General features: G+C 42.4%; 1 protein-coding gene and 1 long non-coding RNA gene across 5 annotated transcripts; one reads left to right on the top strand and one right to left on the bottom strand.

Moving 5' to 3' along the window:
- Window positions 1-1,577: 1,577 nt before the first annotated feature.
- On the bottom strand, window positions 1,578-22,809 carry VLDLR (very low density lipoprotein receptor). 4 transcript variants are annotated; one of them, XM_021531730.3, is made up of 19 exons: window positions 22,579-22,809; window positions 18,510-18,629; window positions 17,403-17,525; window positions 16,428-16,550; window positions 14,727-15,098; window positions 14,498-14,620; window positions 14,290-14,412; window positions 13,710-13,829; window positions 13,507-13,632; window positions 13,010-13,181; window positions 12,461-12,685; window positions 12,188-12,306; window positions 11,681-11,820; window positions 11,437-11,578; window positions 10,988-11,134; window positions 9,969-10,058; window positions 9,498-9,575; window positions 9,219-9,388; window positions 1,578-8,899 (listed from the first exon to the last, which is right to left on the bottom strand). In XM_021531730.3, the coding sequence occupies exons 1-19, from the start codon at window positions 22,790-22,792 to the stop codon at window positions 8,864-8,866; spliced, it is 2,763 nt and encodes a 920-aa protein (XP_021387405.1). In that variant the 5' UTR covers window positions 22,793-22,809; the 3' UTR covers window positions 1,578-8,863. The 4 variants fall into 4 exon arrangements, with proteins under 4 accessions (XP_021387405.1, XP_077646167.1, XP_021387404.1 ...); XM_077790041.1 differs by lacking the exon at window positions 9,969-10,058; XM_021531729.2 differs by lacking the exon at window positions 1,578-8,899 and having other exon boundaries at window positions 9,085-9,388.
- Window positions 22,810-22,931: 122 nt separating this feature from the next.
- Window positions 22,932-25,988, top strand: LOC110471300 (uncharacterized). Its single transcript, XR_002465568.3, has 2 exons — window positions 22,932-22,993; window positions 23,940-25,988. It is a non-coding gene; the product is annotated as an uncharacterized LOC110471300 (long non-coding RNA).
- Window positions 25,989-26,431: the final 443 nt, after the last annotated feature.

Genomic DNA, 26,431 nt, shown 5'->3' with positions numbered 1-26,431 from the left:
GGCAATATTAACACAGAAATGAAACATTTCTTCATGACTGTTTTAAAAAAGACCGGTTGCAGTGAAAAATGCCTGCTTCCAGGGAGGAGGCAGCGCAGGATTGGAACCAAATCAGGCAAGGCCAGGAAACCATTTACATGTTCAGTACTACAGCTTTATCACAGAGCTAACAAATTACTGATTTTATTTTTTTAATGCCACCAGGCAGTTTTCTAATAACACATTTTATTCACCTGTCCTCTTTTAACACAGCAAAGGATGGGCAGATTGGTACAGTACATTCAGCTTCTATGCCAGTCCTCTGTCCCAAAGACAAAATGGTATAGTGATACAGGCTGTGTTGATTTTTACTTTTTGTCATTGGGATGAATCAACTAATCAGCCCAAGACACTTTCCTTTTCTCTCCTTTAACTTACACTTTTAATAAATTCTCCACTTTTTCGGGACATAGATGGTTCAGCACTATCACAATGTAAATGTCACAATCACAGCAATGTATCATAACTTTGTTAAGTTTAAGAGAAATCTTGATTTAAAAAATATTCTTAGTGGCATAGCTCTATAAAACTGAATAGAAACATTTGAAGAACAGCAACACTACGTCCTTAAGGCCTTTTCTCACACTATTAGCTTGAAGCTTTTGAAAATGTATTTATGCTGTTATTGCATGACCAGTACAGTAGGCATGTATATGAGACTTCCAAACAACATAAAGTAAATCCAGATTATTGTTGGATTTCCCATGTAACCTGACTATATGCACAATATGAGTCTTGGAGCTACTGACTGAGGCTGTGAGTTAAGAAAAAGACTCAGTCTTAACCATATCAACATATAGACCTTGCTTCAGGAGTCAGATCCTGAAATATATTTATTTCATTGAAAGCATTATGCTAGTTGTGCCAAAGAACTCATTCTTACTCTGATAGCTGAGATCTGCATTTGAATCCATTTCTTTTTTCAGAGAACAATGCCTTTTGTTGTGTCCTTGTACCAGAAAGCCTTGTCAACTCATTGCTAAAAGAAACTAGCATCATAAAGATATGTTAATCAAAACTGAGTAATAAAGTCTGATGTAAGTTGCAAACTCAAAACTTGCCCAGCCAATAAGCCTGATTTATCTTTGAAAGGAGCCCTGCTCTGAGTAGTAGGCTGTATAAAATTAACTCCAAGGATTTTTCCATGGCTATTTGAAATCCATTTAATGACATAATATTCTGTGCTTACCCCTTCTATTTCTTTTAAACATGCATCTTACTAATGCAGTAAGTCTAGCAGAATTAACATATACACAATTTATGTGGTTGGATTAAACTTCATACATATGTTTCTGTTTTCCCTTCTTTAGAATAGCATGCTTAATGCAAAATCTTACAACTAACAGAGAAGTAAACATCCTTATGGTACATATCTGTGGTTTAGGAGTGGTAGTCCCCAGTTCAATGCTCCCACCAAGTCTCTCCCAAACCAAATTGCCATTCACTCCCCCGCTTCCTCTGGCAAGCACCACACCTTCCCCTCGTACTTCCCACTCCAGCAGCATGGAGAGGAGAATCAGAGGCACGAAAGGTTTAAATCAGGTTGAGGTAAGAAAAATTTACTGGAAACAGCAATGCAATAAGAAAATGAACAGTAACAGCAATATTAAAAACAAAATGTTTAAAACATAGAAATCATTTACATGGAAAGCCCACAAGGAATCCCAACCAGCTCTTCCCCACCCAGAAATCTCACTCTTCTTGGAAGAAAGAGCCCCTTAGCCTGCCCTGGCAGTGATCTGAGGTGATATGGTATAATATTAGGGTCTGGCCACTCCCCCTCTTGGCTGTTGCCAAAAATTAACCCTGTCCTTGGCCAAAACCAGGACAATCATCTACACTGCCTATCAGAAAAATACAGAGGCAGAACACCAGAACAACTCACCTCAGGTCTTTGCTAATATTTGGTTATATCATGGCATTGGGCATTATTAAGTGAAATCTGCTTATACAAGTGTGCTTCTACATATGAGTACTGCTATGCACATGTACCCATCATTCCACTAGAGCTTTACATGCTCTGGTTTATGTTTGCAATAGCTCCATGACTTGGTACAAGTGAGAAAGCTGAGGCATAGAAAAGATTTGCATTAGATGAAACAGGAAGGAAATAGCAGAATGAGTCCAACACACTTTCCACTTAGCACATGAGCTATTTAATAGCCTTTCATACATACCTAATCTGAAGGCAGCTGTAACTCCTTACAAAGCACAGGACTATATTGTCTAGTCATACTTCTAAGGTCCATGAAGCTTAAACAATCAAACATGATGGACTGGCACACAGAAACTCTGGAGTGCGAAGGAATCCTGTGACAATTCCTCTTCGTAGCTGTGTCAGCTTGTGTGCTTAAGATAAATTGCTGAGCAAGGCATTATCTTCTGTGGCAGGCTGAGGATTACTCTGAGTTTTGTTTCCTATCTCCAGTGAACTGGGCTCTTTGTCAGTACACTTCTCTGTGTACTGCTTCTAAAAGCAGTAAGCTCCTAGCAAATCAAGCCACAAATTTGTCAAGATGAAAAGACATTAATTTGATTTCCTTCCTATTTGTAACAAATACAAAGAAACAAAATTAAAAAATTGGCAATGTATATACTCTGCTACTGCCCAGTAATGGTACTTTTAATCCTCATCTGAACCTAGCTAGTCTTCTGGACTTTCATTATGGTCAAACTTGAGAATGGTATTTAATGCAGCTCATAAATTAACAGCTTGTACTGAGAACAATTCCCTGCAAGAAGAATTAATATGGCAGCTTCACCTTTGACTTAAATTGGTTTTATGCTCTTGTCTTCAGTGTATTGCTCCACTTTTAATATTAATTTCTGGAAATCTTAAATAATACAGGATGTCCTTCTGCCTGATTATCAGTCCTTGATCCTTTGTTTCAACAGATGGATCAGGCATTGCATGCTGCTCTCAGAAGAGGACTGGAGCCTTTCCATAAAATCCAGATTGCTGACAGGGACTCCTTCAAGGAGCACCTAGGGATGTTGCTGCAGGCTTAATGGAGGGCTCCCCGACTTTTGTCTGCTATTTTGGTTGCCCTGCCCTTTACAATGTGAGCAGTGGGGGCTCTTGCATATCTTGCTTTTGTTCTTGGATTTACCCACGCACTTGCTTCTGATTGTTATGAATTTAGGCCAGATTCCTCCTGTGAATTATGACTAACACTAAAGATCTTATTTTACAGCATCAAGAGTCTTCTAAAAAACAACTAAAAGAGGAAGTACAGGCAAAGGGGAAGCTGCCACATATCTAAGCACACCAGAGATACTGAAATATTCTCTGATGAGGATTGAGCTCCTCACAGCAGACCCCTGGCTCAGACCTGTCTCTTGAGGCAGAGTGTTAAGATTCTCTTCTTCCCTACAGGGCAACAGGCTTTGGAGATAATTGATTTACACAAGTTGTGATTATTTCAATTCTTCACTGATTCATTAATGTGATTGTTAGGCTCCTAATGACCAGGCTGGCTGCTTGACTTCCTTCTTCATTCTATTCTGAGGTAATTTAAAGGCAACTTCATTTTCTCAGTTGCCCCTACAGTAGCATGTAAAAAACCTGCCACTTAGTGTTATATTAACTAACTACTACTGAAGTGTTAGATGAGAAGAACAAAATGAATGCCAGGTCTAATTATTAAAGCTATACGTCATAGCCACTTGCAGAGGCCTACTCTGGAATGGATCCTTTTAACTGCCGAACACTAAAAGAAAGTTTTGGGGTAGTTTCTAGTTAAAGTCATGTCTGTCATGCTTATACAGGGAGCACTAAACAGCCTTCTGATAGAGATTCTTGATGGTCAACAAGGGACCCTTAGACACATCATGTAATTGGGACCATCCACTGCTTGCCTGTGACATTCAAATTACAAAGACAGCTAACAAAACATTAGTCCTCAGCAGTCAGGGGGTATTTGCATCTGAAACCTAAGATGGTGAAAAATGGCTCTTTTGAGTGGTTCTTCTCTCAGATGGATGCACTATATCAAATACTGAAATGCAGTTCTCATGACACCATTTGAATCATGCTCTCTGTAAGGAAGCAGTTTTACAACTTTTCTTTCTCCGCATTCACTTACATAAATTAAACTAGCAGTGGAGGCTGCCAGAAGGACAAAGGTCTATGAAGAAATAGCTCTTTATATGCTACAATCATGCCAGCTACCCACTTTCACCCAAGCAATTCTTCAAACTCTGTTTCTGAGACAATATAGGTATACTACAATTAAAAAATCACCAGGTTTTACCTGGCACCAGGAATTTGATAATGCGTGTAGATCACAACCAACAATTTATACATAAATTCTACAGACACCATCCATCCTCTGCCCCTAAATGACTTTCACTTAGTCCTCTACCAAAAAAAAAAAGTTGTGGGGGGAAGAGGGTTAGTGGGTTGAATGCTGTCTAATTAAAGAATAATCAGTTTCTTTTAGTTAAACCAGAATGACCAAGTTGCTCCTGTGTGAATATAGCACATGTAACTTGAATTTCATACTGAGGCTTCATTAAGAGTCATTATTTGTAGAAAGTTAATGGCATTAATTTTTTTTACCACTAGAGGCATCAGCCAAAAAGTTAGAAACTCACAGCATTTGTTACTTAGATAATAGCAGCCACAACACACTATGGAATTATAATCTAACTTTCAAGAAAGTCTTCAATTAAATGCACACATGAGCTCTCACATATTTAAGGACCCAAAAAAGGAATAAGCTGTCTAAACCAAACCACACCTCTCAGTTGCACACATCCACAAAGGGGACATTAGAACATGCAGCACTGTTTCTAGATGCTTGTGGCATTGACTGATATTCAATGATCAGCCTTTCAAAAATACTTTCACTGGAAAGAAACAAGTGTTCTGATGTAAAGTTAATATTTTTATATTGCTATACAACTGTCACCTTCAAGTCTATGTGCTGACAGTATGATAAAACATTTCCATGTATTTTGAAGTTTAACTCTAGGAAAGGGTCTCTGGAAGGAGGGAAAAATTACCTCAAAATTGTCTAGTTTTTCTACAGAGGACATAATCACAGCAAAAATCCATGTCTATGAAATGTCTTTTTCCTAATAATTTGTTTTGGTTTAATGCTTCATGTTTCCTATCTTCAAGCAATTTATTACATAGCAAAGAGTATGCTAGTAAAGTTAGCCTTCAGTTGCCTGTTTAGGTGTTTGGTGTGGGAGTGGAGGTTTAATGTATGATATAAAGCATTTTCCACTGCTTGACAGCAGTGTGGAAGTGTCCCAGCCAGGTTTGTGCAAGGAGAATTAAGACAATCACTCTTTCCACAGGCAATTTTTATTTTAGGTGTTTAACAACCTGAATATTCAGCAGCCTAACTGATTGCACAGCCTGTCTGTCCCTCCCCTGCTCTGACAAATTTTTTCATTGATATGGGCAAATTTCAAAGCTCTTTCAGGAGAGGAAAAGCTAAAACCAGCAAGCAAGGAATGTATTAGGTTGGCTTCAACAGAGCAGACAGACCCTTCTTCCAGTAAGTGACAATACCAACCACTGTTGTGAGGCAGCTCAAAGAAGGAACATGAGCACATTTCCTCACAGACATGCTGTGCCATAACAACAGAAAGTACTGGCAGACCTCCACTTATAGTCAGGTTGTGAAGTGAAGAGAGCTTCTGCAGATGTATACTTTTTTCATTTGTCTGAGGACTCTCACACTACTTCTTCCAGCCTAAGTCTTAGCTTCTGTACTTCTCTTATCTAGCAAGATTCAGCACTTACATAAAAATAGATAAATGCATCTTTGCTGTTTCAAGAAAAATCTGATTGGAAACCAAGGTATGTTCATTAAAAATGTAGGCAAATACAAGTTGGGTTTGAAAATGCAAATTGTAGCTAGCTGTAGAGGCACAAGGTGCAGAAGGGGAAGAAAATCACATGTGCAGCATCAATTCCCTTTATGTTATTTTCCCTTTGAACAATAATGTAAAATATTTACAGTGCTATAAAAACAAATAGGATGCAGAAAATAATATGGGAGCAGAGGGAAGGGAGTGCATTAAGAGAAACATGCATGTTTACAAGGGAAAGAAAAAACCAGATTCGAATTTAGCTTTGCTCTCACATTGCCCAGCAGACACTGAACAATAATAGGCAGTATTTAGAACCAGAGGGCTTATTTTTCTAGGAAGGAAAAACCATACCATTACCTTGATACTACCTCAATAACCAACTACAGTCATATTTTTGTATCTATAAGCAGAAAATTCTTCAGGAAGACTATAAAGTAAACATATATGAAATCTGACCAAAGAGGTTATTAATGTCCCTTTGCTCTGGGATACCACAAGACTACAGTAGAGGAGCTGAAACTGGGATAATGACTGATAATTTCTACAGCAGATAACAGCACAGCCACAGGGTGCTGCTGTAGGAGTGCTCAGTATGGCTATACCACCTTCACTAGATGCCAGAGGAGTCACATGAGGAGGAGTAAAAGACAGTAAAACACTTGCAGGTGGCAGGGGAAAAAACTGTTAAAAGAGAGGAAGGTATTTGTCAATGCAAGTTGGATCTTCTGTTTTTACAGAAGGAATCTCTGACCACTCTCCAAGACTGCTGTGAAAGTAAACAATGATTTATAACACAAAAATGAAGAGGGGCAGGAAAGAATAAACTTAGTGAGACCAGAAACCAAGCAACATTTGCAAATAAGTACAGGCCATCTTGTATCATCTCCTGCTACTGCCTAATATTCCCCACTCCTCCCCCTCCTGCCATACGAAGCCATATAAGTTTTATCTGGTAAAGTGTTAAGTCCCCTCTAGACTATAGGAATAGATTTTAATAAACAAACTATTCTTTGTTCAGCACATTGGAGTAAAGTCACAAATAAAATTCCTAGAGTCCTCAGTGTCTGTAAAAATTACCTTAGGTTCCCAAAATAGGCTTAAGTTGCTACTTCAAATAAATATTAACCTCAGGAAGAAATGCCTTTATTGGTCTTACTGGTCTCTCCTTATACCATTTGGTATGATACTGGTAAATGCAATGAAGTTCATCAAAAAATAGAGCTGTTCTGTACAAAGACTGGGAAGGCAGAGCATTTTGCCTGTAATTAGCTGCCATGTGAATTTATAATTAATTGTCTGACTGAGGATTGTGTTTTGTTACATTTGACACAAATACTTCAGAGTATCCAGAGTTAGGAATTTAACTGAAAAAGTTGAATTCTACCCCATAACTAACAAACTTCACATATTACAAAGCTATGAAAGGCACTTTATCCCAAAAGGTACTTGGTTAAATAGACGCATTATTGCTAGCCAAAAACTTTAGAGGCCCCCTTACATCCTAATCTTTGCAAGACAATTTAGTCCACGAGTTCCAGATATCTTAAATACATGCAGTCAAGAGTTGCCAGAGATAGCTGGTTAGAAGCTTCAGCTCCCCAAAGAGTTGTGAACTTGCAAGAAACAACTTATTGTAAATCTGTACAAGTTGACAACTGTCCTCATCTGTTAATAAAGGAGTCCACAACACAAGAAGACCATTAAGAGAACAGACTCCAGCTGTAGCTGCAATGAGAACAGGCATTAGAAGCAAGCCTAGGAACTGATCCAAATTCTGACTTGATGATTATCATTGTTACTATTTTAGAGACAGCATTGATTGAGACTGATTTAACATGTCATCACTAAAGCATAACCAAGAGATTATTGCTTCTTCCAAATGATATCTTAGCCTTGAAATTTTTTTCAAGACTAAGCAATGAGCATTTCTTTCTTATCTTGAAGGGGGAAGGATTAGCAAGAGTCAAGTAGCACCTCGAACTGCAAAAGTTATGGGAGTACCTGCCAATAGCCTGACACAGCAAGGACCTCACACTCACTTGGCAGACCACGCTCTGACCCATCTCCATCTTGCATGTCTGCCAGTGCTGCCTCCCAAAGCACAGCAGCTGTAGCTGGGTCATCTTAGCCTGTGTCAGTCCTAACTTAGGAGATCAGCTGTGTTTCTCTGATGGGAGACCTACTCTGTCCATTACTCCATGCAGACTATTAGACTCAAGAACAAAGTGGCAAGTGTCTTAGCTGCCTAGAATACTGCTGAAATAATTGAAGAAATACTTCATGATCTGGCTGGCAGTGGTAGTGCAGCCTACTAAAGCTTTCAACTTAGGAGATGCATCATTTTACTTCAGTGCTAACATAATAATCAAGAACAATACTTTAAACTGCTTGACTCGTTTTATTTTTATCCCCTTGGCTGCATTTGAGTTTTACAGTGGTTTCTTAAAGATCATTCATTCTTGTAGACCTCTAAGAGGTAACAGACAAGACTGAAGCAATCATACATACAAAATTACTTATGTTTACAAATTTTTGGCAATCATAATAACCCGTTTTTTCCTATTGCCATTGCCCCAATCATTGAAAAAGAGAGTGTACAATAATTTACATCTGAAGTATTTCAAAGTGCTTGATAGTGATTTTCCAATAATTATTTACAAGTGGCCTATAGACATATGTACAGGTGTTACAAGTTGTGGCTGGAATATGGCTTTCTATGGAAAGTGCTTTATATTTAGTCAGTGATGTTACTGACTAACCAACCCAAGGGTTACTGTACTGATAAAACTGTAACCACTAACAGCTGAATTGTTGTGGACAGGTATTTACAGAGTTGTTAAGCTGTAGAAAATAACTATTTACACAAGTGTTCCATAAATACAGAAAGTATCTTCTTTCTTCCAAGAATGGAGGAAGTCCTTCAGCCACAAACCTGGTTACTATCCCCAAGGAGTGTAAGACACAAGTAAACTGAAAGTGATTGCTAATCCAGTGCTCATGCCATATCATCATCTGTGCTGACAACAGATATCTGTAAAAAAGCAAGTACAAGTTAGCTACAGTTGTACTAATAAAAGACAAAGCAGCACACATCATTGCTAAATCTGCAGGCTAGTGACCACATTCAGCACAGATTACTCCATCACAGGTACAGACACTAGTTACCTACCACAGCTTTAACCTTAATTATAGGGTAAAGTTGTCAGTGATTCAGCCCAGTAGTGCCTGCAGCCAGCAGCTTTCAAAAGCAGAGACCTCTCCTAAATTCAATTCAGGTATCATCTGGCAGTCCTTCTACTCCAATTATTAACATGGAGTCTCAGACATAATAGGTTAATAGGTGTACTTACTGCAGGGTAGGTGTGTCCTACTGAACCACTGTGTCTTCCAATATCAATTGTGAGGTCCTCTTCTGTGGTTTTTAGATAAACTGGATTATCAAAATTCATGCTTTTCATGTTCTTGTGCTGCCAGTTACGCCACATGAAGTAGCCAGCTGCTGCAGCCATCATCAACAATACTGCAAGGAGATAAAGAGATTGCAAACATGGAGTAGAGCAAAGCCAAGCTCCTAAGAGTGGCTTGTCCTACCACATTTGGTCCAAAAGGCTAGTAAATGCTCTACTCACCAGCAGGAAGAATGATCCAAGCTGCTGATGTTCTTCCAGCTGCAGTTACTTCAGAGGTTGTACCACTAGTGTTGAATCCTGAATGAGAATTTGATGCAGTGAGCTTGTGTACTGACAAGTTGGCAGACTGTCATATGCAAGCATTTCCCAAACCCAGAAGCTCCTATTTGATTAGCTTCTCATAAGGACACTGCTAGATCAGCCTAACATGCTTCACCCTGTATTAGTTAGAAGCCTTCTTTATTGCTTGCTTTCTCTGAGCACTTCTGGGATTTCATGGAACCTACAGATTCTACACTGTCCTATGTGAACTAAATCTGTTTAACACATGCTCCAGCTGCTACACTACACAAGTGATCTGGCCTGTGTTCTCTACTTGCATGCAAAGGAAAAAACTTCCAAGTAGGCTAGTTGGTCAGTTTGCATTTAATTTCTCTAATGTTTAGCAGTGTGAGTTATTGGGACCAGTACCTCCAGGAACTAGTCCAACAGTTGGAGATTTTTCTGTTGTGCTGGTATCTTTAGCCTCAGTGTAAGCCACAGTTGTTCCAGTACCTGAAACTAATTATAGATCAAGAACTAATTATAGATCAGTTAATCCTGAAATTCTGCAATGGCTTTGCTATGAGAGCCATGGTAGTGAAGGTTCAGCAGATGGCAAAAATGGTCATGCAGGTTTTTAGCTCCACCAGGAATACTGACATTAACTATTTCACTAGCACAGCCTCAGCAGAGAGTTCTTGATGAAAAATAGTTCCAAGAACAAGGCCAGACAGTTAATCAGGAATGAATTACAAGCATTTAAAGTCACAACTATCATAAGCCATCCCATGCCTCACATAAGGTTTTCTGAATAAGATTTTAGTTTTACAAGTTTACTGGTTAGGTACAGCCTTTGATACCCATAGCAGCCTTTTAGAGCAGCCAAGGGAAGCCAGCATCTTTGCATTTAGCACTCTGTGGCAGCCAGAATCAATGTACAATATAGTCAGTGGCACCTTGGAGTTTCTAGTTCCACTCCACAGGACAAAGCAAGCCTGCTGCATCGTCAGTGCTGACAACAGTAGTACAGCAGCATGCTCATCTGGACTGAAAGGGAGGTACAAACTTCCTTGGACAGCAACATTAGCCAATCACCTTTTGACCTGTGTATTTATATGTACAGCCATCTTAGTTTATACCCCTGTTCTATAAGAGCCTGAGTATGCTTTGTCCTTGTGCTTGCTGTCTGCAGAAAGCCATGGAGGTACAAGATCTTGTTGCAAATGATGATGATCACGCAGAAGCAAAGCATGGACTTTGAATGGCACCTGCAGACTCTAAGGGCCATATTAATGCATAAGGCCCTCCCCTCCAAGATTAATTACATCAGATTAATTTTAGAAAAGCTGTTAGCCTATAACACAGTATTTCCTTCCCCCTAACAGGTTCAATACTCTCCTACTCCTCCCCCATTCATCCTGGGAATGATTGCAGTAGTGTTACAGTACCTGTACATCTCAGACCATCCTCCTGCAAGAAGTACCCAGCAGGACATGCACAGGTGTACTTTGGAGAATGTTCATTTATCTGAGGAGCAGGCAGGCATAGGTAGCTACAGCCTCCATTTGCCATGTGCTCTTCACACCAGTTCCTACCTGTTGGTACAGCAATTAAGGAGTGAACAAGAGTGAGCCTTCATGCTTCAGGGGTGAAGCAGAACTATTTGCTCAGTAATTGTTTTAGTAGAATTACTTGTCTCAGGTGAATATAGAATCGTATCTGCACTGCCCAAGAAAGAGCAATTGCAACTAGACCTCTCAACCCCATGGGGCTGCCTATGTTAGAAGCCCCAAACAGGAGTAGGAATAGAAAGCTTTACAGCGAAGGGATACCATCCAGGCAGGGCAGGCTTCTTACAAGAAAGCACTGACTTAACTATAAACTGCATTGGAATTACCTGAAGGCTGAACAAGTTCATGATACACAATGATGTCCTGTGCATCATTGAGGTTGTTCACTAGTGTAACCAAATCGTTTCCAGTAAATTTGTTGGCCCCATAGACTGCCTCATTCTCTCCATCAATCCAGTACACACGGTCCTAGAAGACAGTGTCATTGCATCCCATTACCTCCATGATGCCATCAGCCTCATACCAGCAAGAAGAGGATCTTTGACAATGACTATAGAAAGTCATTCTTACTTCAAAAATGGTTAGAGCAAGAGGATGAGGAAGGAACATATGTGACTTCAGCACAATTCTACGATCCTGGCCATTCAAGTCCACACTTGACAGCATGTGTAGTTTAGAATCAAGCCAGTACAAGCGGCTTTTTACAAGATCTAGAAGGGAGAAAAGATCAAATATATTTAGTGTCCACATGGAGGAAACCTCCAAAGCTTGCTGCAAGAATTGAAACACGCACAGGTTTGAGAATGGTGGTAGTGTTGCCCTAGTTTCTCACCATTCCAAGATATAGAGGGCTGCTGCAGTGATGCCTATGCGGCCTGTGTCTCAACTATAACATAGAGCAGTTCAGGAAAAATTACTATTTCAGTATCTGAGAAGTGCTGATACCTGTCTTCAGGCATACAGAAGCTTCCCTTTCTCAGAAGCTGAGAATAGTTCTCTGAAGAAAGACCTTGGCTTTTGTAGCAAAAAAATTGCTAAAGCTCCAGAATACCTCTGGCAGAGACAAGTTCAACATACCTAGAGCAATTCCATTAGGCCATTGGATTTCTGTTGTCACAAGCTGCTGTCTGTCAAATCCATTCATTCCTGCTTTTTCAATTTTTGCTGGCTCACCCCAGTCTGACCAGTACATAAAGCTGTGAAGCAGAATTTATGTTGTATGATGCACTATAGTACTGTGTAGTATCACTCTTTATTATGACCAATAACTAACAAAGGCTACCTAAGTCAGTTATCAGAACATGTAGTTGGTAGGTCCACTCTTCTAAAAGAACCTGGACAAATACTCACCCAGAGATAGGATCTACAGCAATAGAAGCTGGCTCTCTCAGCTCAGAGAGAAACAAAACCTTTCTTTTTGTGCCATCTAGGCTAGCCACTGAAATGGTCTTTGCAGTTGAGTCCGACCAGTAGATGTTCTTATAAACCCAGTCAACAGCAATTCCTGCAGGGCTGTGTATGTTGTCCAGGATTCTGATGTGTGTTCCAACTTTATCACGGGTATCAATAGAGGCACTGGAAGACAATAATTACTTGCTTTCAACCACTTCCACTGCAGATACTATCCCTTGGCACACCTCAGCAAATACTGCACAAGATTTCAGGCAGAAGATGCATGTGGGACTTTCAACAGAGTGCCTTTTGTACAAATGTAGCAGCAGTTACTAGGAAGTGCAACAGGCATACACATTGGTAGCTGTGGGAGCTTGTATCAACTGTACTTTGTCTTTAGGACACCAGGAATCTAGTTTTCATTACCAGAAACTAGAGAAATAGCTTGGGTAAAACCGTGGGATGGTTTAGGGAAGTACACTAGGTTGAGAAGATAAGCCCATTTACCTGAAGATTGCTTTTTGGCTGAAGTCTGCCCAGTAAAGTTTTTGCTCAGCAATATCAGCATCTAGAGCTATAGAGTTTCTTAGCTGCTCTACAAGCTGTATGTATTCTTTTCTCTCAAGGCCGATCTTCCTTATGTCCCGGCGGTTGGTGAAAATTAGACTTGGTTCTTTCCCTGTGAAAAGAGTTTGTTATCTGTACTTCTAGATATTCAGCCACATACTTTTATAAAAAGTTTAAAGAGTCATCATATTTAGTATTTGCCACTCCACCCTTGGTAGCAGATACTGACAGAGGTCTTGGCTGTACCATACCTCATCCTTTTCTCCCTCTACAACTTTATGGGGAGGATCCTTCTGCCCAAGGAGCAGACACAAGCAGTTTATGTCAGGCAGCTAATAGTACCATAATAGCTACTGTAAAAACCACAGTAGTATAAACAGTGCATCATCTGCTGACTCATTTTAAAGTGGGGCTATAAAAGTCATGCCAACACTCACCAACTGCCTTGCACACCCCAGTAGCAAGATCCATCTGATAGCCACGGCTACATTCACATTTGTAGCCCCCTTTCAGGTTGATACAGATCTGACTACATATACCAGGGTTCTGACATTCATCAATATCTGTAAAAACAAAAAATTTAATTTATGCTCACCTCCAATATCACAGTAGAGTCCATGTTAAACTACTAGATACTTACCACCACAGGTTCTCCTGTCCAGAAGCTCAAACCCAGCTGGACAGTCACATTCATAGCCAATAACAAGATCTCTGCAGATATGAGAGCATCCACCATTGTTCACGAGACATTCATTGATGTCTAGAAGAGAGAATTGGCCACTTCTGAGAAGGCATGCATGTTTAGCTTTATAGTCTTAGCCATGGAGCACTTTTCCAGGTACGCATCCACTTCCTAACAATGCCTGCCACATCTGATAAACGATCTGCTACTGTTCTGGCACTCCAAGCCATATGCAAGAGAACCCCCTCAAATTCACATTCACTCAGCTACCAGCACCTACAAACAGGCAGCAATAAAGACTGAGTTTCCTGAAGTTTCAATGTTTCTAATACATTCAAGTGCTTTCCTGACTACAGAGAAACCATCCTATCAGCCAGTTTAGCTAGGATAAAACTAGCTTATGAACTAGGTTGGTCTCAGTTGTAATTTTGCCACCAAGAAGTGACAACAGGCATTCCAGCTAACATCTGACGACTCTCAGAGGCTATATCCAAGTATATCTAGTAGTCAGCATTGTGCAAACAGTTTATTCACTTACTACACTCCTTGAGGGGCTCATCACTCCAGTCCTTGCAGTCTCTCTGCTGGTTACACACTTTATTGATATCTATGCATTCTCCACTTCTGCACTTGAATTTGCCGGGTCCAGAGCACTGAATAACTGACATAATGAAGATTGTGAAGGTGACTACCAGCTTCAACAGATATTCTGCAACAACTTTGTTCTTGCTCAGTTCCACACTCACCATTGTTACAATTTGCTTCATCTGTGCCATCCAGACAATCTCTCACACCATTGCACTGCCTACTCCCATGGATGCAGTTCCCATCTTCACATCTGAACTGGTCTGGTCTGCAGGTCCGAGAAGCTGAGGACACAGCCATTACAGACTTTTACCCTTGAGGTTTACTGAAGCAAAAGAAATAAAAGAGGAGCCAAGCAGCACCTCCTAGAAAAGGACCATGTAAACTTACGGCAGTTGATTTCATCACTTCCATCCTTGCAGTCAGGATCTCCATCACAGCGCCACTTTTTATGGATACATTCACCTGAGCCACACTGCACCTCACTGGCAGAGCACTTCACAGAAGGCGCAGGCTGGCGGCCACATTGCTCTAGAGACTCATCTGAGTGGTCAGAGCAGTCAGCATCATCATCACACACCCAGCTGAGGGGAATGCAAGTTGAGGTCTTGCACTGGAACTCATGAACACCACAGGTAGGAGGGGCACACTCCAGCTCATCGCTACCATCGCTGCAGTCATCTTGACCATTGCAGACAAAGCTCTTGGAAATACATTGCCCACTGCTGCATGTGAAGTCTGCTGGACTACAAGTCACATTGCCTGGAATGATGGGAGTAAGAGTGATTAGTACATTGTCACTTCACACCTTTGTGTGAAGATATTTTGTTTTGCAGCTGCTAGCTGACACAAGATCAGCATCCTGTATAAGGCAATAGGGAAGCCTAAATGACCATCTACAGGACACTTGGGTTTCACAGACCACCCTCATTGCCTTTGGACATTCTAAGTGATAGGCATCAGATTTGAACTACTGGGTGAAAATAGCCTTCTGAAGTAGCTAGGATGTCCTGCACTTCAGATTTCAAGTCTTTCAGAAAACAGGGTCTAACCCTGTGAACCAAAGACATAAGGTAAAAGAAATGCTAACTCAAGAGTACAGACTTAGATTAAGGTAGTCTTATGGTCATCAAGTACTGTAGTTTGAAATTGAAGTGTTTTGTGCTGGTCCCCAGGACAGCAATGCCCATTTGCCTGGACCAGAAGTGACAACAGACCAAGATCGTGACAGAGTTGATCCCGTGGTTAAACACACCCATGCAATTTACATCAGTACAAATCATGCTGGTTTAACAGCAATGTAGCTAATAGCTACATTGTATGTATTATGCCTACAATACATAGGCATATGTATTGTCTAGGCTAATAGTTTTAACAACTTCATTAGAAACACTGTCTGTAGATTTACTTGTAGATTAAGGCATTAGTTTGCTGAATAAGATGGGAACTCCACAGACACATAGCAAAATTCTGGAGATCTGCATCTCATTAGGCCATCCAGGTAAGGTTGTTCCGATGGAATCACCAGCACTGTGGCTTTGGTTACAGCAAGTATGTCTCAGGACACCTCAGAAATAAGGCAGGAATGCTGCACTCTAATGCTGCAGTGGTAGCTTTACTTGTGTACCATCCTGAAGTTTCCCCCTCCCCCCAGCCACCCAAACATCAGAAATCCAGCTTCACAAATATTTCAGGATAGTACTATCAAGTAGATTAGCTATGCCCTTAGCTAAAACTTGCTACTGCACTTTTAGGAGATAATTTGTTAATGTAAGCAGCAATTTCAGAAACTCTCCAGAAAACAAGTTCTGACAGTTGGCTTGCCAGGTGACTAAGCCTGCCTATGGCTACTACCAAAATTAGCAGACAAAAAAGACACACATTAAAAAGCTTACATTATTGTAGCTATTAATTTAGCAGGATAGAGAACTGTTAGAAAAAGTTTGCTTTAAGTAGCTGCAGAACAAGACTAATGTAGGAGAGATATTGATACTATCAAAAATTTATCTTCCCAGATGTACTGCCCAGCTAGCTCCTTTCCAGACAAGTCAATTTCAAACAGAGTTACGCAACCACCATTTCTCTCCTTACCACAATTCTGTTCATCTTCTTCACTGTCACAGTCTTTTTCACCATCACATTTCCAGGACACTGGGATACACTGAGTTGACTGAGGACCACAGCTGATTTCATTTACCCGGCATGTTCTCGTGTCTATTGAAAAAAAGTTTAAGCTCAATCTAGGAGCCACTGATCTTGGGCACCAGCATTTGTGCTGAAAATTGAGACTGAAAGCCTTCAGGTCTAGACAAAATTGCAGTTATTTAGATGCCAACATCTCTATAGATTGATGGAAAAGGCTATACTGTTCTGTAGTCTTCAGTTAAAAAAGATGTTTCCAATTCCTAAGAGATCAATATTTTAAGGGTACCTTTGGTACTAGTAGCTTAGTGTTTGCATGACAATTACGCTGTAGCAGCTTGAGCTACAACAAATAGTAGTAGGGAGGAGTAATGCCAAAGTGTGCTAGGACTTGGGCTGAAATATTCCCCAATGTGGATCCTATTGATACAGGAAAATGACATCTCCTGGATCTATATTGTTTGATGAGTTATGATACTTCAGACTAGAGCTGCTAATCCTGCAACTTCACAGTCTGTGCACTACTGCTTCCCACACCCAACATGCAGTCAGATACTCAGTCCCTACATTAGCTCTGTAGTATTGGGGCTGCACTTGCAAAGTAGCTGCCTTGGAGAACAGCAATCACTTGGTGGACAAGCCACAGTGATGGTCAGGCCTGCCATGTTCTACTTGCTGCTTCTGACTGTGAGCAAAACCTGGTATTTGCTATCTCTTACCAGTGCAAGAGTGCCCCTTCAGTTCTGGATCTTTCTAAGCAGTGAAAACTCTCCTCAAGTCCCTGACAGGGCCAAGCACCTAGGAAGGTGCTCCCCAAGACAAGTGCATCCCTGCTTCAGGAGGAGAGCCAGACTGCAAGCAGGCAGGAAGTCAAAATGCTCCTCCCCACAGGCTTGGCTACAGCACAATGCCAGGTTCACTTACGGCACAGTTCAGAACTCTCATCAGACCCATCCTCACAGTCCGGATCCCCATCACACTGCCATCTGTTAGGCACACATTGACCACTGAGGCACACAAAGTCAGATTCGGCACATGTTTTCTTCACTGCAAGGGAGAAAAAGACGCTTGTTTAGGGACCAGAGCTTAGCTTATTTATTGCTAACAGGGATCAGCTTTGTTGCCCTAGAAAGTTATTCAACATCCTTGGTTTGTGGATGCATGGTGTCATCCCCCACCACCAACCTAGTAAAAGCACTGTTGAATACTTCCTACAGAGTATTCTTCCTACAGAGTTATTATATATTATAATACTTCCTACAGAGTTATTCCATGTATAGTGAAATATTTATATTAATCTAATAAGACGCTGAAGGACTACTATGCAGGTTAGTTTATATTAGCTGCTGCTTTGAACAGACCTGAGTTAAAATAAGGTCTGTTGATATTAACATTTAGGTTTTGAACTCTGAGTTTATAGTCTAGGCATTTGATTTGTCATTACAGAAGCATGGTACTGTGTAACTCTAGGGTAATGGTTTAGGTCTGCCTGAGGAACTGGCAGTTCAACCACAGCGGTGATGGATATAGAGTATGATTTGCCTGGTCTCCAAGTAAATCTAGTCATCTATTTTAGCTTCTATGTCTGCTTAAAGCAAGGGTTGGCAGCCAAAGCTAGGCTTAATGTTTACAGGAGACACAGCAGAATCACTTTCACATATAAAACAGGGCTTTTAGCCATGGAATAGCCAACAGCAGAGTGCTAATAGCAAACATTTTCTATTATGTATTCAAGAAACAACAGAGAACAGGCTTATATTCTGTTCCTGTCAGTCATCACTCTCAAAAGTGAAGAATTTTGGTCACAAGCTTTGTCTCAGTTGCCAGTTTCAGGAGAGTTAGATAACACAGGAAAATTAAATTGCCTCAGATGGGTACAAGGAATCAGTAGTCGTTATTCTAAGAAATTTGTCTTTGTATTCCAACTGCCAGAAATGCTGGGCAGGACAAGTATCTCTCCAGCTATCTACAGTTAAGTCCTCACTTCCAATTAGCAAGTACTACTACAGAGGTGTTATTTTGATTACTTACCACAAGCACTCTCATCACTGCCATCTAAACAGTCTTCATCACCATCACATTTCCAGATTTGAGGAATACAGCGTCCATTACCACATGCAAACTGGGATTCTTCACATTTTGCTCTCGCACCTTCAATGAAAAAAGGAACCTAAGCCCAGTACTGTTAAGCAATACCTTCTCACTTTACCCACTGATCGAGAAGTTACCCAGCCTAATCAAGAGCATAACATCAACATGAAACCAGATCTGAGCTCCAAATTTTTGCAATCACCTTATTGAATCATGGAAGTAGGACCAAAAGCTTTACTTCACAGTACAATAACCATCCACCTGCCAAACAGCAGCAGTCTCAGTGCTATTCTTACTCAGTTTTCCACTTCAAGGTCAAGCCTGCAAAAATGTGTGCCCGCAATTACTTTTGCTGTCTCACACCTAGCATCACAGTCTCAAAACTCTTCCAACTTTTGACATATTTGGTTTAAATTTGATTAATGTCAAGTTGGATTAGCATGTCAGTGCTTTGCTGCTAACACATTACAGGAGAATCCCCAAGACATCTGTAAAGGTAGCTGCTTTATAGCTGAGATAACTGCTTTGTAGCTGAGCAAGTTTTCATGCTCCATGTTACTCCTCCAACAGTGGCATTCAGAGACATTCCTTGGTATAGATCAAAAGAAATGTGATGCTAAAAGAGCAATGTAATTCATCACTTCATTCTAGAATGAAGTCCATTGTTTCACAACTGGTAAGTCTTGATTTGCTAGTATGTTTGAGTAAGGTACTACTTTCTGTAAGATCGTTAGAGTGCATTTTTCAGTGTATTTCAGCTCTATAAGTGTATGACCCATCCCTCATGGGAACATGCTTTGTCTTGGAAGCCCTGTTATAACTGTCACTGAAAGCAGCAGCCTGCATTTTCAGCAGCTAAGCCAGAGTTGTTCCACTTAATGCACACAGAAAAGTGTGTAAGATTGTGCATCAGTATTGGCTGCACATGCCTACAGCATGATGCAAGACTCCTGATCCTTCTTGGTTTATTGCATCATTTAGTGAGAGTGCTTTGTCCTGGCATTCCAGAGCTCAAAGGGCATAAAATTTTAGTAGAGTATTATTTGCTATTTTTATATCCTCTCTGTATGCCATGCAAAATGCAAGACAGTTTCCAAGAGAAGGAAGGTACTCGGACATTTTACATTATATTGGCTAGCCACCACACATGAGGTACTAACAAATGCTGAACAGTAGAAGAAAGAACAATATGATCAATTTTGTCTGCTGAATGTCTCATGCAAATCCATGATCAAAAATGTTCTGCTAACGTTTTAGTAGCCTTACTGAAGGAGTAAAGCAGTAACCCAGTTGTTAGAACAAAGTTAACTTTTTAATGGGAACTGTGTTCAAAAAGTACCAAAGATCAGAACATCAGCAGCTTTTGTGTATACTGTTTTTATTCCTATTTCCTTCTCTGGTTGGGAATTACACCAGCATATGCTTCCTAATAGCATGGGTTTTGTAAAGCTACTGCTACTTGGTCATGAGCTGTCAATCAATTCGCTTGCCTTGAGCTAGACAGCACACCCCAGCCACTACAGAGTTCGAGTAGATGCTACAATTAGAAGCTTGTTCTAAGCCTGATACCTTGTTGGCCAGCAACCTCTAAAAGAAGGTTAGAGTTGTGAGTCCTGGTCACATATTTCACTACTACATAAAATATGCAACAACTGACTCCTGCTAGTTTCAGGACTTCCTCATCCAAGCGTTCACAGTGAGAACAGTCAACCTTTCCCAAAATAGCATACAGAGATATTAGACTAAGCCTGCCACTAAGGAGATCCCAAAATAATTCCATGGCCCTTAGTTACTCTGTTTCAAGCTAGAATAACCAGAAAAGGCTTTCTAAGGCTGCCTAGAACATTGTGTCTTACAAATGTAACACCATTTTGATCAAATACTACAGGGAAGCTACACACAAGGCTAACAGAAACCATAGCTGAGCTTGGAGTAACAGCTGTAACTTTACAATTACAATCCTAGCAACAAGCCATTCTAAGAATACATCATTGCTTCTGCAGCTGATACCAAGTGAAATGTCAGAGCACTACTTTTAACCCACAAACAAGTCAAAAAATCGACAAGACCTAACACCTACACAGGTGCACAAAGGTAGAGGTCAGCATCTGCTTACTGCCCCTGAAGATGTCTGTCAGACTCTAACAGACTTGAAATGAGCTCCAGTTAAGATGGTTAGTTACAGTCAGTAACTCTGATCCCCTGTCCTACACCAAGCACCAGTCTACAATGCCAGGTAACCTATTTGGTTAGATACTACCAGTCTAATCCACTGCTATTTAAAGCAATGGAGTCATACCTCAGCTGCAGCTTCAGTTACTTGACACCTAATGATTTTTGGATCAGCATCAATTAGCCACTAATTCAAAGCTTCTCTTTATGTGCTCTTCTTACAGTAGAAGCACCTTCACACATTTTCTCTTCCTTGGAATACAGCTTAGGCTGAAAAATGTCAAGAACCAGTAACATCAGAGCCTGTGATTGCTAACACATATTATTTTACTGTTCCCCAGGTAACTACTTACTAGAAGCTGGCTCGTAAGCAGCAATAGGGTGTAGGGTGAAGGCACACAGTTACACTGACTACTCAAGTTAAATTACCTTTCTCAATATCTCTGCTACCACTGTTCGTTTCAGCCCCTTAAGCAAGTCGGCAGGTTACTTTTCTGGTCAGCATCAAACATGTGACACTTGTGTACTGTCATCTGACACCAAGTCCCAGAAAAGCTTCCAACCGCGATTGGGAAACACTTCGAGACCTCATATAGGAGCTAGCTTAGACTTTTCCCAAACCCTGGCAATTGCACTGCTAATAGAAGAGAGCTGTGAGACCACTAACTCAAAGTGAAAGAACAATCAAAATAACTTGGCTAACTAGCCTACTAATTACCCTCCACTGCATATCTCTTGTGATGACTTCTGAGCACAGTGAAGTAGCAGTTTAAGTGCCAGCCAGCTTGGTCCTTCATTTGACAACTGTTAACCATGCCTGTTGCAGAGCAGGCACGGGAGACGAGAGTGACTAAGCGGATATTTGTCCTCTCTCTTTGTATGAGGACTGGACACAACAACGTGCTGGTGGGGCTCTTCCCAACATACCTGGAGTCTGAACTACTGCACACTGTTACAGAAAATACTGCCAGGATCAGACACTTAGGCCTACTTTAGGACAACAGTCAGGAGATTTAAGAGCCATACAACAATGAAGACCTCAACTGCCCACCTCCTACGTAGGAGAGCAGGCTGAAGCTCAGGTCCTCAGGGAAGACAGGAGTCAGCCAAATGATTATTATCTCCACTTAGGACTACAATATTTTTAAATAACCATCCAACTGTCTCAGTGTGCAGGACCCCTGCCAATAGGGGCAACAGTTTCTACGCCGGGAGGCGGCCCGGGAGCTGGCCACGGGCAGCGCTTCTGGCGAGCGCCCAGCCCCGGGAGCAGGCACCCAGCCTTGCCACCAGGTGGAGATCCCTCACGGTGGTTACCCCAGACCCCGAACAAGAGCCATGCCAACAACGCTGAACACAAAGCCTAAGTTGCACCGCAGTTTGACAGCACCTTTAACGCCGCGAGCTTCCCAGGCGCTCCTCTTTCCCCCCCGAAACAGAGCCCCAATCCTCCTCGGCGCTCTCGCGTTAGCCCCAGCCCTTCAGACCCTCCTTCTCAGTACCGAACAGGAAGCCGGGCCCCTCCCGCAGCCGGCGGGTGGCTCTCGGGCTCGGTCCCCCCTCACGGCTCCCGGGGCCCCGGGGGGAAGGCGGCGCCTCGCCCGGCACGGGGGGCGGCGGGGCCGGCGCGGCGGCAGCGCCCCCCTGTTCACCCGGGCCCGCCCCGGTTCACCCGGTCCCCCCGGGGCAGCGGGCAGGCAGGCCGAAAGAGCGGGAGAAAATAACGAGAGCCAGGCAAAAGGGAAGGGCGGTGGGAGACGGGATCGCCGCGGGGCGCAGCGGCGGGAGCCGCCCCGGCGGTGCGGGCCCCAGCCCGCTCCCCCGGCCCCGCACTCACCGTCGGCGGCGGCGCGCAGGCAGCCAAGGGCGAGCAGCAGCAGCAGCGCCCAGCAGCGCGGAGCCCCCCGCCGCTCCGCGCCGCGCCTGGCGGCCGAGGCGCTCGGGTCTCCGGGCTCCCGGTCCAGCCGCATCGCCGCGCCGGGGACAGGGTGCGCGGGCAGGCAGGCGCTGCGGGCGGAGAGCCGAGGAGCAGAGGCGGCAGCCGGAGACATACACGGGGGGAGGCCGTCCCCGCGGCGCTCTTATAGCAGCCGCCCGGCCGCCCTGCGCGCCCGCTAGTGACTCACGGCGCCGCGCCGGGCCCCGGTTGGCTCGCCAGCACCGCCCGCCCCCGCTACCTCCTCCGCGGCACCTGCTGCCGCCCGACGCGCCCGCACACCGCCGGCGCGGCTCGGCGGGGCACGGGCGGCGCGGTGAGTGGCGCTGCGGCGGCGCGAAGCGGTGCGGTGCTGCGGGCAGAGCCGCCCGCCCCCCCGCCCGGCGCGCCTTCCGCAGGGCGGGGAGGGGACGGTGCGACCCTGCTGCCAGACCGCGCACCGGGGCGGCGGAGCGCGGCAGTCCCGGCGGGAGAGGGTCGGGAGGCGCGGCGGCAGCGGCGGCTTTGTTTCCCCTGCGTCTGCCCAGCGCCGCTGCCGCCGGCCGCGGGGAGGGGGATGCGGCTCCCCCTGTCCGGGCGTGCCGAAACCCGCGCTGTGCCCCTCTGCCTCCGAAGAAGCGTTTCTTCCACGCGGTGCCCACCGCCCCATGCGCACATGCTCGCGTGTTTGTGCGATTTTCCCTCCCTCCGTAGCGGAACTTGATTGAAAACGAAGCAGGCGCTTCTGCTTGATCCGATCGAGTGATCCTAGTTAATCAGTAATTTTGCAAAGCCATATGTCAAAATCGTGTAATTACAAGCTTAAAGTTTTGTTTAAGGAGGAGAACTGGTTGTTTTATGCCACGTTTGTAGCGTTTTATACATCCGATTACGTCTCTGTGAAATGTACATAGAAAAGAAGGACTGGTAAAATGCAAGTTGCGTTTGCACACGGCACCCTTGGAATTCGAAATTGTGCTTTCTAAAATACTCTGCTTTCTAAAAAAAGTATTTGTATAGACCTGCTAGTTCATGGTGGTGTATGTGCTGTGTGGTGTGCTTTTAATACTGTTGTGCAGATACAAACCTCAGCAGACAGCTCCATCCAAAAACTATGAAAAAGCTGGTTGCTGTTTCTTCCCTTGGAAATGAAGTCTTGATTTGTTAGTCTAATACTTTAAGTCTTTTCCAGTAGCATGAATGATTCCTCCAGTGAAGCGAATATTTTTGATTTTCTGTGTTTCCTCAATGTCATAACGTATTTCTTTGTATGTTATTTGCAGAGTGAAGCTCTTTTTGATTCACATCCGGTTGTATCATGACTACACTAAAGACAAACCGTTCTACTGCATGAATAACTTTGGAGTGGATTATCTCTTGCAGTTCATGTAATGAACGACTGCACACACCATTCAAATGGGCAAATAGTTGGTGTATCAGAGACTTGTTTAAAAAGTTAAGATTTGATTTTGTGTAACTGAAATACACCTGGAGATTATTTGTCTCATATGTGTGTAAATATGAAGAGAGCAGTTCCTAGTGTTTACCTTCCTACAGCTCTTCCACTTCATGGCCTCAGGGGCAAAGACTGCTTTCCTAGTCTGCCTGGTATGTGGCGTTAGATACAGCCTTGCTCTTGCTAACATATGCTGCTTCAAGCAAGAAAAATCTTTTGTGTACACGAGGGGGACTTGAGGACTGGGGTCCTCAAGAAGGTGGCTTAGTGTAAGTAGTATATTGAAAATATAATTCCCCTTGCAGATGTACAATACAACATAGTGCCTTCAGTGCTCACTACTGCATGGTCTGCTGTGCTTTGAGCTGAACAGGACCATAAAGGTCCTGTTGTCATTACAGAAATCTTTTATAAGCAATTTCCTGATATGCAATTCACAAGAAGACTCTAGTAATGGAGAAATAAAAAGCTGGATCTGGGTAGCTGACAGCCTTCCTTGCTTGTCTGTAGAAGATATGGGTTTACTGGAGGGAGAAAAATTATTCTTTGTGCTCTGCATTATGGCTGCTCCATGATCATCTGTACCTGGCTTTGTCGTGGGGGTCCAACTTTCTATCTGAGATGTAACTAGCTCTTTGCACACCTCAGGGTTTGGACTCCAAAGCAGAACTTGGTATCAAGTAATTTTTACAATTTCAGCTATATTAAAGTACTTGAGTAAGTTAGTGTATGAATCTCACAATCCACAGGTTTTGGTGGCATCTCCATAAAGAGATCTCAGACAGAAAATTTTTCTCCATCCTTAGCAACATCCTTAGAGGAACTCTGTTCAAGTGAGGGGCAGGAATCTGGATGCTATGAGATGGTCTGCAAGATGGGTGCCATCTGCATTGAGGTTTCATGCTTTTGCAGCAGCATTAGTCTTTCAAAGGCTTTCTTCATGTGGGAATGGGAAGATACCTGCAGTGTGTATAATGAATAGAGAGTCATTTGTTCATACAAGGATACAAGCCAGAATATATCCATACAGAAGAATAGAATAAAATTATGGGTATCTGTCTGTTAAAAATATGCTCATAGGAGAATAACAGCCCTGCTGTGCTAGTGATAATGTAAGAGCAAAACATGTACATGGTCTAAGGTTTAGGAAGGGTGCTGAATTTTGTAAGGAATGTGAGCTGCCTCTTGTAATTGTAACTGCTTTATTCATTTTGTTGGGGAAAATGCTTTAACATTTTTTTTGTTTCCATTAGTGACCTACAGTCTTTGTTTTTTTTGCAATACATGTTTTGAGTTTAACTTCTTTGGCTCTGGGGAAGTCAGGAGGCTGCAGACAGCAGGTAGATAAGAAAGTGCACAACCTCAGTACAGAGAGGAAGTGTGTAGGAAAACCTGGCATTGCCACCTCAGTTAAGCAAGTTCTCACAGTCAAGTGGTATATGATATTGAATATAATGCATAATTGTTTTAGTACTGCTAATTGTTTTTAGCAAAATCTCCAAGTCTCCACCCTATTTTCTGGCTGTAACTGGTGAATATTCTTGAATATGAGATGTTGCCTTGGAAAAGCTGGAAAGTACTGTCAAGAAGCTAAGCGAACCACTTATGCATTGCCTTCACCTTAAAATACAATGCAACAAGAAAAGGCATCATATTACCTTTCCTTTTGGGAATTGTGGCAGATATTGGATCCCTGAGATTTTACAATATCAATTCACTGGTTAATGCATTTGGATTTACAAAAAAAATGGATAAGTGGTCCCATCCTTTGGTCTGCATCCTTTGGGATAATTAATTTACTCTGTTGGTTATAGAGTGTAAAGTCAACTTACAAGAAAAAATAAAGAACAAAAAGGATCTTCTGGAGTACGCGTAACATGAATTCACTGTGTTTTGTTCCTTTCTCTTATTGCCTTAAAGACCATATAGCCGCAATTTCTAAATGAATTCCTGAAGCACTGGGATTACTAATTCAGCCTCAGTTCTTAAATCAGCAGGACTTTTGCATTCGACACCTTTGGAGAAGGACATGATGTGAGGATGTGCCTACAACATTCAGCCTAATCTTTTAAGGAAAAGGAAAGCCTAATGGGTAGAAAAAACAGCAACTATGTATTATGGGACAACACCCTGTGTTAGGATCAGTTGCAGAAATATTTTCTTCATTGCCTGCTGGTGTTAAAGGCATTAACTGCTTTTGAAATTGCATGCCTGAACTTACAGTAAATGAAGGAGCTGTGTTCATGGCTGTATTTTGGACATGCAGAGCCAAGATCTGTATTACTGACTTCAGATGAGTTGTACAGAGGATAAGAGAAA

This window comes from Lonchura striata, chromosome Z (assembly GCF_046129695.1).
Source record: "Lonchura striata isolate bLonStr1 chromosome Z, bLonStr1.mat, whole genome shotgun sequence".
Taxonomy (NCBI): Eukaryota; Metazoa; Chordata; class Aves; order Passeriformes; family Estrildidae; genus Lonchura; species Lonchura striata.
Note: the sequence above shows the minus strand (reverse complement) of the source record. Positions and strands in the feature narration are given on the sequence as shown.